Source organism: Choloepus didactylus, chromosome 18 (genome assembly GCF_015220235.1).
Source record: "Choloepus didactylus isolate mChoDid1 chromosome 18, mChoDid1.pri, whole genome shotgun sequence".
Lineage (NCBI taxonomy): Eukaryota > Metazoa > Chordata > Mammalia > Pilosa > Megalonychidae > Choloepus > Choloepus didactylus.
In genome coordinates this window covers 1,718,244-1,730,476 of record NC_051324.1, presented here as the reverse complement: position 1 = coordinate 1,730,476, position 12,233 = coordinate 1,718,244, and the positions used below count along the sequence as shown (strand labels likewise).

Genomic DNA, 12,233 nt, shown 5'->3' with positions numbered 1-12,233 from the left:
GGATCCAGACGGGGTCAGAGGTCAGTGAAGGAAAGATGGGCGGCTGGCGTCACGAGGGGACGGGGTCAAGGGGCCAGAATGGGGTCACGGTCAGCAGTTGGGATGGAGGACAGATGGACAGGAGGACGCCGGGGCAGGGCTCTGGCTCACCTGCACGTCCCGGGGGGGTGGGGTCAGCAGGCTCCCGGCCACCACGATGGCCGCACTGAGCCCGAAGAGGGCCACCGCGAAGTGCAGGTAGTGCACGCTGCTGAGGACGGCAGGCCGCGTGTCCGGCTGGCCGCAGGGCGGGGCCGGGTACAGGAACTCCAGGACCAGCCGCGTGGCGCCCACCGCCAGCCCCCCCATCAGGCCCCAGAAGGCGCCCTGGGGAGGAGGGAGCGGGCAGATGGGGCCACACATGGTGACAGCACGATGGAGAGGTGGAGGACCCCCAGAGGGATGGGCTGGGGACCACCCTGAGGCCAATCTCACCGGAGCCCCCCGCTTCTGCACCTGCTCGTTGGCACGCCGCCAGAAGATGCCCAGGAGGAAGACGGCGGTCACCGGGGGGGCCAGGGAGCTGGTCACGGACTGCATGTAGATGAAGAGCTGCCCGCCGTTGGAGCCCTGCAGGACGGGGATCCAGGCCACGCTCACGCCCACGAGGGCCACGATGACCAGCCTGTGGGCGGGGAGGGGGGCAGGCCGTGGTGACTCCTGACTTCCATCGTTACTTGTCTATGGTCCATCCCCCATGCCCACCCGGGGGGCTTCACTGCGGGGTCCCCTGGCCCACAGCAGGTGCTCAGCAAACACGTGGCAGATGTGTGACTTCAGGCTGGACGGACCTCCCTGCGGTTCGACTGCACCTCACTTTCCCCTGTGCCTGGGCCTCGAGCTGTTGCCCCCGCCGCCCCCAGCCCTTGGAGAGTGACCCACACTCATTGTGGGGTGCCCTCCGCTGTGGGGGTGAAATGTCTGGAGCCAGGCGGTCTGGGGCTGGGTCAGGGACTGGCCTGCAGTTCGTCCTCCTCTTGGTTCTCGACGGCCTCCCCGCTCGGCCACGAGCCCCTCCACTGAGGAACCGGCTCCCCTCGTTCATTCAACCGACCACTGCTGGGGAGGCCACCTGAGGGTGGGGGGCCCAGACCTGGGGGCCGACACCCTGCGCTCAGAGCGGGCTGAGGAAGCCCCAAATCCAGGCAGGCTTCCAGGAGGCGGCAACCCCAGAGCTCTGAAGTGGGGGGAAAGGGGGGGACGCAGCTAAGGGTGGGGGTGGCCGGGTGCCCCTCGCCCCTGAGGTCAGCGACAGAGGCAGGCGTGTGTGCCGGGGCCCGCCCGCCCCAGGCCCCGGGAGAGGGTGGGGGAGGGAGGAGCCGCCTCCATTAGGGCTAATTAACCCTCAGCCGGGCAGGCGCCGCCACCCGCCCCCCAGGCTCCTGCACCCCAAATTCCAACTCAGCGCCTCTCCCCGGGGCCCGGCCCCCTTCCCCGGGCCTGCCCCAGCCAGGGACCCATGACCCCTGCCCTCCAGGACTCCCTCCTCCAACGTGGCCTCCACTCAGGCTGCCAGGGACACCCCTAAACCTCGTGACCCTCGGGGGCCAGCCCGGCCTCCCACCTCCGACCTCACAGACGGCTTGGCCTTTCCTTGGCTGGCTCCAGACGCGGACTCTGCCCGGGCGGGTTCCTGCCTGGAGTGCCCTTGTCTGGCGAACCCCTCCTCATCCGCTAAGGCCCAGCTTGTGTGCCGCCTCCTCCAGGAAGCCTTCTCGGAGCCCACCCCTACATGCCGCTGTCAGGACTGGGGCCGCTCCACGAACTGCCTGGGCTGCAGCCAAGGCTACCGGGAAGCCCCTCAAGGACAGTGGGGGGTGGACTCGGAAATTTCCTGGGTCCCCCAAATTCCCCAGCTCAGTACAGAGTATCAGGGAGGACTGGAGTGCTGTTTGTTGACTGAATAACAGAGAAATGTAGGCAGAGGAAGAGAGCAGTGGAAGGGAATGAAGGAGCAGGAGAGGGTGTGGGGGCCCTGGATGTGACGTCATCACTGCCCCCTCGGCCCCCCACCCCCTCTGAGACTCTCCCGGGTCACCCGCGTGTCCCTACCCATGACAGCCGCCCCCCCCCCCCCGACTTCTGGACCCTTCTCTGCCACCCCACTCCCTGCAAGTCCATGTGGACGGAGGCTCTGGTTGTGCTGTTCCACCCTATCTGAGCGCTGAGCCCTCACAGGGCCCGGACACACCGTGAATGGAAGTGTGAGTCAGGGGGAGGCTGGAAGGTGGTTCAGTGTCTGGGGGTGCTGGGGGTGTCCCACTGCTTCAAGAGGGAGGGTGGATCCTACAGCACTGAGCTGGCAGACGAGAGAATCTGGTCTCAGAGAGGTTAAGCAACCTGCCCGGCGTCATACAGCCTCAGGCCAGGCCCCTCAGGGAGCTCTTCTGCGGGGCTCGGCCTGGCAGAAGAGGTGGGGTGCACGGTGGCTGGGTGGTGAGCTGGCACAGGGGGGAGAAACTTCGCCTTCCGGTGGGAGGAGGAAGGACACCTGCTCTGACATGGGGAACACAGGCAAGGGGGCACGGGCTGGTGGTGGGCAGCCTGGGGACACAGGGATGCACGGACACACAGACTGGGGCGTGTACCGTGTGGCAGGGGCGGGAGGCGCCTTGTTTTGGAGAAGGCGTGGACCGCGATGAGCTCACCCCTGCGTGCCGCCTGGCGTGTCCAAACAGGCCTCTTCCGACAGAAGCAGCTGCTCTGCTTCGCCGGGACAAGCGCCCGGAGCACCCTGGGCTCCTGGCCAGGGGGTGCAGTGTTGGCCGGGGCCCAGGCCCCTGTACCAGCAGAGTGGGGGCTGCCTCGCGGGGGGGGGACGGGAGGTGGCACCTGGCCAAAGTCCCAGGCAGACAGACACGTGCACGCGCTCAAGGACTCCAACCCCTCATCGCGCATTCCTGGGTCCACCTCCAAAGGCCTTGCGGGTGCCCGCCCTGGCTGGACGTGGGCACGGAGGGACGGGCCAGATGCAGCCCCAGCCCTCACGGGGCACCCAGCTCGGTGGGGAGGGGGAGTGGGGAGCAAAGTTGGCTATAAGCGCCCCAGCTGCAGTGGAGGAATCTGCCAAGAGTCCCATGAGGGCACAGAAGGGAGAGAGGGGCATTCCTTGGTGGGGGTATCAGGAAGGACTTCCTGGAGGGGACGAGTCATCAAGGTGAAGGAGGAAACAGCAGGAGCTCAGCGGGGCCAGGGGAGGGAGGCCACAGGGACAGCCCGAGCATGGCCAGCCTGAGTGCTGGGGACCTTCAGGAGGGGAAGGGGCTCAGATCTGGGACAGACCGACAGACCTCAGGGATAGATGGGGTGTGGGTGTGGCTGACCCTGGCAGAAGGAACGCAGCCCAGGGTAAAAGAGGGATTGAAGACGATGAGGTCCAGGACTGTGAAGGGGTGGGCAGGAAAGCAGTTTGGGAGGTGGAATGGACAGGCTACTCTGGCCTCTTCTCTCCCCTTTTTGCTGGTATCCTCTTTTCTCCAAGTGGCAAACTCCTATTCATCCCACAAAGCCCACTGCTGGTGGGGCCTCACAGGCAGGTTGTGTGGCTGGGGTGTCGGTGAGGAGTCTGGCTCCCGGCCACAATCCTCTATTTGATTTTTCAGGCCCGACCTCAGGCCCTGCCTGACAAAGGCTTTACCTCACAGGGACATCTGCCGTCCCCACGCAGACTCGTGGCCAGTGCACTGCAGTCTCTGGAAGGAGCTGCAGTCAAGGCCTCAGGCCCTTACCCATCTCGGCCCTCCCATCCTCGGGGGCCCCTGCCGAGACGTCTATAAAACTGCAGGGTCCTTTTGTCAGGGCTCCCTCGGCAGGGAGATGGTCCCCGGGTCTGCGCTGATCCGTCTCACCCTCACCTGGTGGTTCCATGGGGGAAAGTGGGACACGGGGGAGCTGCTACTTTCCCCCAGTTCAGCCTCTAGTGGTGATCAAGCCTCAACTGTTCCTTCCCCCTTCCTTCGATTATCTTAACGGGCTGCCGTCAGCCCCGCAGCCCAGCGCAGCCCCGGCCCACCGTACCGTCCCACCAGCAGCAGCTCCCGCTCGCCGGCGCGGGGCCGCAGCCGCCTCCAGACGTCCATGGTGAAGAGGGTGCTGCTGCTATTGAAGATGGAGGTCAGCGACGACATGAGGGCGGCCATCAGCACGGCGACCAGCAGGCCCCGCAGACCTGCGGGCGGGGAGGGCCCCGGTGAGCCCCCGCCGTCAGCACTGCCCGGCTGGGAGCCCTGGCGGCCGGGCGGAGGGGGCGTCCGAGGACCCAGGGGCACCCGGAGCACGTGGGCCCGGGGCTCGCGGGCAGCGACAGTGGTCGCCGTCGGGGCTCGCGGTGCCGTCAGCAGAGCCCGCTGTCGACCAGGCACGTTCTCTCCCACGAGCTCGGCGGAGGGCAGCGCTGCCGGCCCATCTGACGGCGGGGGAAACGGAGGCCCGGGGAGGCCGTGCAGCCGGCCAAGGCCGATCCCTGGGGGGCCGAGGGGGCGAGGGAGACCCGGGCCCGACCCTCTGCCTGGAGGGCACGCCCGGGCGGGGCAGGGCACGCTGGCCCCGGCCCCCCGAGACCCCGCCTCTGGGGTTTTCCCCACTTCCTGTGTGTGGCAGGTCCCAGCGTGTGCCCTGAATCCCCGTCTGCATCGGCTCTGCTCCGGGGGAGGAGACGGGTCCCCAGAGGGGCAGTGGGGGAAGAAACCCACGGCCGTGATTGGCTGAAAATGAGGGAGGGGACCCTGGAGGTCCAGGGCGCTGCGGGCTGGGGAGGAGCTGAGGGGGTGCGGGGTGGGGGTGGGGGGCCCTCTCCTGACCGGGGCCCCAGACCCCCACCCTTTTCCTTCAAGCATTTCGGCACCTCCCCAGCCCCCGCAGACTCCCAGCCGTCTGTCCTCCACCCTGGCCCTACAGGAAGCCTGTCGCAGACGCCCTCCCCTGAGGGGTTCAGTCTTAGACGCCATCTGCCGCCTGGCTGGGGCAGCAGCCAGTCTATCCCGGACTTGCTGTGTGACCTCCAGGCTTCCCAGTACCCTCTCTGTTCAGTTAGGCTGACTCAGATGAGGAACAAAAGAAAGCGAGTTGAATCATGATTCACCCAAACATTTCTCCACCCTCCTTCTCTTGCTCGGGGAGGTGTGCTAAATCGGGACTTACTCTGCCCATTGCTCAGGAAGGGAACTCAAAGTCCTCAAGAGGACTGGGGCTCAGCTGGCGTCGGCGCTGAGGGTGTCGGGAGCTGCCACGGGGCGGAGGGTCGGGCAAAGGCCGGGGCGGGGACCCACGCTATCACCCAGCCTTTGGCCTGTATTCAGTTTAATCCCAGCAACAACACTGAGGAATGAGTAGGTGTCGTTACCTCCAATTTACAAACGAAGACACTGAAGTCATGTGCCCCAAATATCTCCGCCAGCAAATGGCAGAGCCGAGATCCCACCCCAGTTCCGGCACTCCTGTCCCCTGCGCCTTGGCTCAGCAGAAGGGCAGGGGGAGCCAGTGGAGAGGCCAGAGCCCCCACATCACCCGGGGACCAGGAGTTGGGAAGGCCAAGGGTCTGGGACTCCAAGATCAACACCTTGGGCTACAAAGGGCTTCTGAGAACGGCCCCCCTCTTTTTGCTTAGGGTGGGGCCTCCGGAAACCCCTGCTTTGTTGTTTTTGCTTGCACACCTCCTTTAATGGGGAGCTCACCACCTCTCCACAGCCTGCCACAGCGGGTGCTGCCATGAGAAACTTGGAAAAGGCCAAAGTCTGCCCCATCGTTCCATCCACTGACCCTGCGGTGTCTTGGGTGAGGGCAGGGGCTGCAGGCTCACGCCTAGAGATCTGGGGATGGGGACAGAGGGACCCGGGGCTTGAGCTCCTGATCCCTGCAGAGCAAGCAGCGGCCTTTGGGGCCAGACAGACTTAGGCTTGCGTCCCAGTCACCCTGTAACCTTGGAAAGTCACTTTCCTGCTCCTTGCCTCAGTTTCCCCACCTCATAGTGCTCAATAAGCAGCAGTCTGGAAAGAGCCTGGCACCCAGCAGGCGGGTGACCCTTCTGGAGAGACGATGCAGACAGGTTAGGAAGAGGCTCAGGAACCAGAGTATCTGGTCTGAACTCCAACTCTGCAGCTCACCTGCCTGGTGACCCTGGCCAAGTCGCTGAACCCCTCTGGGCCTCAGGCCCCCCTCTTTAAAACGGGGGTGATAATGACAGCACATGGGGTTTCCTGGGGGAGGAAGTGAGTTACTTCCACGTGGAGCCCTTGGGACAACGCTGCATACATGGGAGCCACGCGTTTCCTACCAATATACTTTCATTCTCCTTCTACCTCGAGACCCAGGCCCAGGGTGGCCTCCACAGCCCCCCAGGGGGCTCCCTGTTGGGCCCAGACCACCCCTGCCAGCCTCACCTACGGGCATCAGCTCCAGGACCAGCTTGGGGTAGGCGATGTTGGAGCAGCCGATCCCGGCCCCGCAGGCCCGCAGGCACTCGGACGGCACCACGCAGCCCACGTCGTCTGCGAGAGAGAGGGGTGCTCAGCGCTCACCCCCCACACTGCCCCTCCCAGCATGCACAGGTGCCCGGGTGGGCAGGACCCAGGCTGGGGGTGGGAGCCCAGCTCTGCCACCCCCTGGTCACGTTGCTGCTTGGCTTCTGGGCCTCAGTTTCCCCCACTGAGCCGTGGGGAGAGGGTCGGCCTCTGGGCACCACCCAGCTCCTAAGCCACCCCCACCTAGGCCCTCTGGCCTAACCCCTTCTCCCTGTCCCCACCAGCCCCTCCAGGCCAGGGGCCAGCTCTCCTGAAGTGCATGGCCCTCCTCGTAAGCCCACCTCCCTGCTGCAGCTGTGCCCCTTTTCCCTCCTCCTGCCCCAGCTAATCTCCCTAAAGGGGGAAACTGAGGCTAGGGAGGCCGAAGGGCTGCTGAGGGGGTGAGCTGCCCGCCGGGAAGGGATGGGGTCCACCCCAGGCACCTGGACTTCCCCTGGCAGGTGCTTCCACCCAGCAACGTGGGGTGTGGGTGCCCTCACGCCCTGTCCCTGACCTCCCCCCACCGTAGGGCTCGGGGTCAAGGCCACCTCCATGTCCCCTCACCCACCACCCAGACGCCCCAGCAAGGGCTGAGGGGGCTTCAAACTCAGAGCTCTAGGCCTCCCGGCTGCTGTGTGGCCTTTACACAGAGTCCGGAAGATTCTTCAGACAGGAACCAGATGAGGCCCCTCCAGCCGCTCACCAAGTCCTCCAGCTCCCCTGGGTGGTCTCCAAGGCCCTCTGCTGCCCACCCCCAGCCCCCGAGGGCCTCTCCCTCCCTCCCCTCTCCAGCAGCCCTCCCCCCGGGGCTTTTGCACCTGCCGCCCCCTCTCCCACAGGGGCGCTATCGCCTTATTGGGTCTTTTCTCGAAAGCCCCCCCTTTTTTTGCACCAGCAAAATCGGGGTAAGGGAGAGAGCCCACCCCATGCCCACTTTTCCCTCCCAGGCAACATGCTCTGCAAACCAGCGGCACGTGCTCCCTGCAGACGGGAGAGCTGGGGTAAGCCCCGCCCCTTCTAGCACCCCCCTCTGAAAGCCCCCCCAGGAGGCCTCACCTGCTGGGAGGGGGGTGCTGGCCTCAGACCCCTTACCCCTGGCCAGAGGGGCTGCAGCCGCCACCCCCACCCCTCTGTGATCCTCCACCCCGATTTTCAGCCTGTCTGGGCTGAGCTCTGGCTTCCCGGACATCTGCTCTCCACCATCCCCCAGAACTCATCTCTTTCCCCCGCCGTGTCCCAGAGGTGGCCCCCCAGCCCCCTGCTTCCTCCCCACCTCCGGCCAGTCCCCCCAGCCCTGTAGCCTCCCCTCTCCCCTCCTGCCCTCTGCTCCCTGCCCAGTGCCACCCCTCTTGCTACAGCCCCAGCCCCATGCCCGTCTCCCTCCCATCTTCTCCAAACCATCCTTCGAGGCTGTGAGTGCTCAACCGTGAGGTGATCCTAGACTGCTTATTTCTCCGGAACCTCCTTCCCCCACCCGCACTCCCTGGAGCCCCTAGCTTCCTGGAGAAAAAAAACAAAACAAAACAGAACAAAAAACCACCTTTCCATGGCATTCAAGGCCCTTGACAGCTGGCCCAGCCCCTCACATCCTGGCCCCCGGGCTCCAGCCACCCGGGCCTGCCTGCATTTTCTCACACACACCCAGCCTGACGCCTCCATGTGCCGAGGCCGCCCTCCTCCCGCCATGCCATCCTGCCCAACGCCCACCTCCACCCTGCTGGCGGTGTGAGCCCAGGCCCAGGGTGCAGGGCTTGAGCTCCGAGGACCTCGGCTGCCCCCACCCCCAGGCGCGGTAGCTTCCTTCCTGGGGCTCCCCAGCTCCTCCAGGACTGAATCAGGGGTGTTTGTTTTCATTTCTCACCTCCTCCACCAGACCGGGAGCTCCCCAGGGGCAGACACGGGTTTGAATCATCTGAGTCCCTGGTATCGCCCAGCCCAGGGCTGGGCCCAGAGGAGACACTGGGGAACATTTGTTGAATGAATGAGTGAGTGAGTGAGTGAATGGTGGGGAGGAGGACGCTAAGGAGGAGGCGGGGGAAGGATCCCAGAGAGAGCCAGGAAGGAGTTCAGGTGCTGTTTGATCCAGCTGTGTTACTCCACCATCTCCATGCTGACCATTTCTGCAGATGGGGGACCTTGGAGTCATAAAGGGCATATCTCGCCCAGGTCACACATTCAGATCCGGGACAGAGCCCCAGGCAGGGATCTGAGGCAGCCACTGGGCCCCTCCTGATGGGCGCCGAGCCGAGGCAGGCTGGCTCTGGCTCTGGGAGGACCCAGCCCTCCAGGGAGGCACAGGTGAGGAGTCACAGCCCAATAATGGCTCAGAAAGTCCGAGTCAGTAGATTCTTCCCAAATTTGTTCAGCCCATGTCAGACTCCTGGCACTGGGTACTGCCTCCCAGAGACTGCCATCTTGGGTCTATGCCAAACAGGCAGAAAGAACCCCTCTCCATCACACAGTGGCTGCAGTGGTGCTGCCATTGTTACAAAGTCCCCTGAGCTCAGTGAGGGCTGGGAACTGGGTAGGGGCTCCTGGGTCTGCAGGCCTGGGGCTCCCCAACTGGCCTTTGTTTTTGCATCCAACCCTCTCCCCACAACCAGGGCCTGCACCAGAAATCTGGGAGCTGCCCCTCCCTTGCACCTGTATCTTCCAATCCCACAGCCAGTGCCCAAATCCAGCTCCTCACTGCTTTCTATCACCCACCGTGATGCTTAGAGTCAGCTGAAGGAATTCTAAATCCACCAGCTCACAGCCCTTCTGGGCTCTCCCTCCCCTGCGGAGGGAATCAAGGCCTCTTCGTATGTCATTTGAGGCCCTGCAACCGTCAGCACCCTCGGCCCTGCCTCTCCCACCTAAGCCTCTGGGCCACCGTGTTTGCTGTTCCCTCTCCTTGGAACGCCCTTCCCTCCTTCAAACCCAGGGAACACGCACCCATTCTTCTCCACTCACGTAGGGAGTCTGAGCTCCCCAGGCCTCAGAGCAACGTCCGGCCCAGCACTGAAAGCTCCATGACCGTGTCTGTCCTGCACTCTCACCAGGTATGATGCTGGGATCTCAGGGACACGTGGCAGTCTCCACTGGTGTTTGTTGACTGACCGAATGACCATCTCCCAAGGAGGCCACTGGATGCTACGCTGAGGGGTGTCAGGCTGCTCTCCATGCCCCCAACCAGGCCTGGGCCATCCCTGGGGCACTGAGGTCGCTGTGAGGAGCAGGGAAAGGCACCCGGCAGGCCTGGGTTCAAGGCCAGCTGCCCCCTCCCGAGCTGCGTGATCCTGCATGATATTTAAGCTCTCAGAGGCTGTTCCCTCCTTGTAAAAATCCTTCTGGGGACATCCATGGGCCACACAAACACACACCCAAAAGAAAAAATTAACCTTGAGCTAAATTTCACACTTTATATAAAAATGAACTCAAAATGGAGCACAGACTTAAATGTAAAACAAAACTCTCAAATTTTTAGAAAAAAAAGAAAAAACAAAAACAGAAAAATCTTCAGATGGAAGGCTAGGTAAAGAGTTCTTACAACTAACACCCAAAGGTGGTCCTTAAACAAAAGTTGATAAATTGGACCTCATCAAAATTAAAAACTTTTTGTGTTCTGCATGAGATCCTATAAAGAGGGTGAAAAGACAAACTACCCGCTGGGAGACAATATCTGCAAACCACAAACCCAACAAAGGCTTTCTATCTAAAATACATCAAGAACCCTCAAAACTCAACAGTGAAAACACCCCAATAATCCAGTTAGAAAATGGGCACAAGACACTAACAGACATTTCACCAAAGAGGACATGCAGATGACAAATAAACACGTGAAATAACCATGCCATAAGGACAATGCAAATTAAAACCACAATGAGATGTCACTCAACACCTATCAAAATGGCTAAAATTAAAAGTAGGGATAATACCCAGTGCTGGCGAGCATGCAGAGAAACTGGATGACATGATAATCGCTGGGGGAGACGTAATATGATAGAGCCACTGTAGAAAGCAGTTTGGCAGTCTCTTTAAACAAAACAAAACAAAACAAAACAGGCAGCTATCAGATGACCTGGCATGCACACTTTTGGGTGTTTGTCCCAGAGAAGTGAAAACTCTTGCTCACACAAAAACCTCTGAGTGTTCACAGTAACTTTACTTGTAATAGCCCCACACTGGGAAGAGCCCAAACTTCTTTTTGCTGGTGAGCAGTTAAACAAACCACGGTTGGCTGTACCGTGGAATACTATGCAGCAACGAAAAGGAACAAACTAATGACCGACGCGACAACCTGAATGAATCTCCAGAGAATTGTGCCGGTGGGAGGGGGGAGCCAATCCCCAATGTTTCCATACTTACGATTCCATTTATAGAACATTCTTGAAATAACAAAATTACAGGGAGGGAGAGCAAATTAGTGGTTGCCAGGAGTTAGGGCTGTGGTACTGCTCTAAGGGGGTAGCATGAGGGGGACTCTTGTGGTGATGGACCGATTCTGTGTCAGGGCTGTGATGATAATTACGCAAATCTACACCTGTGATAAAATGGCTTCAAACTCTACAAACACACACACACAAAGAGTGCACGGAAAACTGGTGGCGTCGGAATAAGCTCTGTGGGTTGTGCCAAGGGCGATTTCTTGGCTGTGACATTGCACTCTGGTTGTGCAAGCTGTGACCACTGGGGGAGCGGGGTGCAGGGGCCGTGGCCCCCTCTGCTCAGTTTTTGGCACCCTTCTGTTAACCCATCCTTACCGGCAGGTAACTGCTGCTGCAGAGACAGTGAGCAACCCCTGGGGCAGGGCTGGGGGCCGCTTGGCAGGGAGGGAAATCTTGGGGCTGGAGGTCACTGATGGGGACCCCAGGGTGTTGCGGCAGGTGAGGGTGTAGGAGGGGGAAGGCCCTGAGGGCTGGTGCAGGGAGGTTGAGCTCCAGATCCTGCCTGGGCCTGGGGGTGGGGGGAGGGTCACCTGGCAGCCTCCAGTGGCCATGCCGGACCTGGGGCCAGAACTCGGGGCGCTCACGGAGCAGGGTACCCCCCTCTTGCCCCAACAGGCCTGAGCTCCATTCAGATCCAGGGCACCGGGTGGAGGGAGAGGAGGCGGCCCGGCGCCCGGCTGACTGGCTGTGGCATGCGAAGAACTCCGTGGCCAGCTTTAATGGGCTTTGCGTCCCCACCCTGGCAGCCTTCAGATGTGGCCCCCAAGTCCTGGGGACGCGAGGCAGAGAGCCGGGCCTCACCCAGCCCACAGCAGCTGGCGTCCCCCTTTCCCCCCGCGCTGCTGTGGGGTTGGGGTGGGTCCCCGGTGGCACCTCCCGGGAGGGCCGGGGCCTCAAAACTGGTACCTGCTCCTTTCTCACGTCCACACAGGCCCCCGAGGTTAGCCAGACCCTGCCTTACCCTTGCCTTGGGGGCTCCCCTCACAGCACCCCCAGCCCTCTTCCGCAGCCACCCAGCCCCCGCGGCCTTCCCGAGCCACCTACAGGCCCCGGGGACAGAAGGGGCGCTGTGTGACCTCAGGGAGCACACTGTCCCTCTCTGGGCCGCAGTGTTCCCAGCTCTCGGCCTCGGACCCCCGAGCTCTCTAGACTGCGGGCACCCGGGGGTGGGGGGTGGGGCAGCCAGGGGCCGGTGCGCGCATCCCGCCCGGCGTCTGCAGGTGAAGGTCGGGGTGACTCAGCTTCCGGCCCCGCCTCCGGGAGTCACGTG

The 12,233-nt window shown here is 62.5% G+C and overlaps 1 protein-coding gene across 5 annotated transcripts in view; it reads right to left on the bottom strand.

Annotated features, from left to right (window-relative positions):
* SLC5A10 (solute carrier family 5 member 10) overlaps positions 1-12,233 on the bottom strand; it is a 52,141-nt gene that overhangs the window by 2,581 nt on the left and 37,327 nt on the right. For 3 of the 5 annotated variants that reach the window (XM_037810222.1, XM_037810225.1, XM_037810224.1), the window contains 4 exons: positions 6,417-6,524; positions 4,057-4,207; positions 475-664; positions 151-366 (listed from right to left, as the gene is read on the bottom strand). In XM_037810222.1, coding sequence (XP_037666150.1) covers positions 151-366; positions 475-664; positions 4,057-4,207; positions 6,417-6,524 — 665 coding nt within the window. The remainder of the gene's footprint in view (positions 1-150; positions 367-474; positions 665-4,056; positions 4,208-6,416; positions 6,525-12,233) is intronic. The other 2 variants (XM_037810223.1, XM_037810226.1) reach the window with 1 other exon arrangement.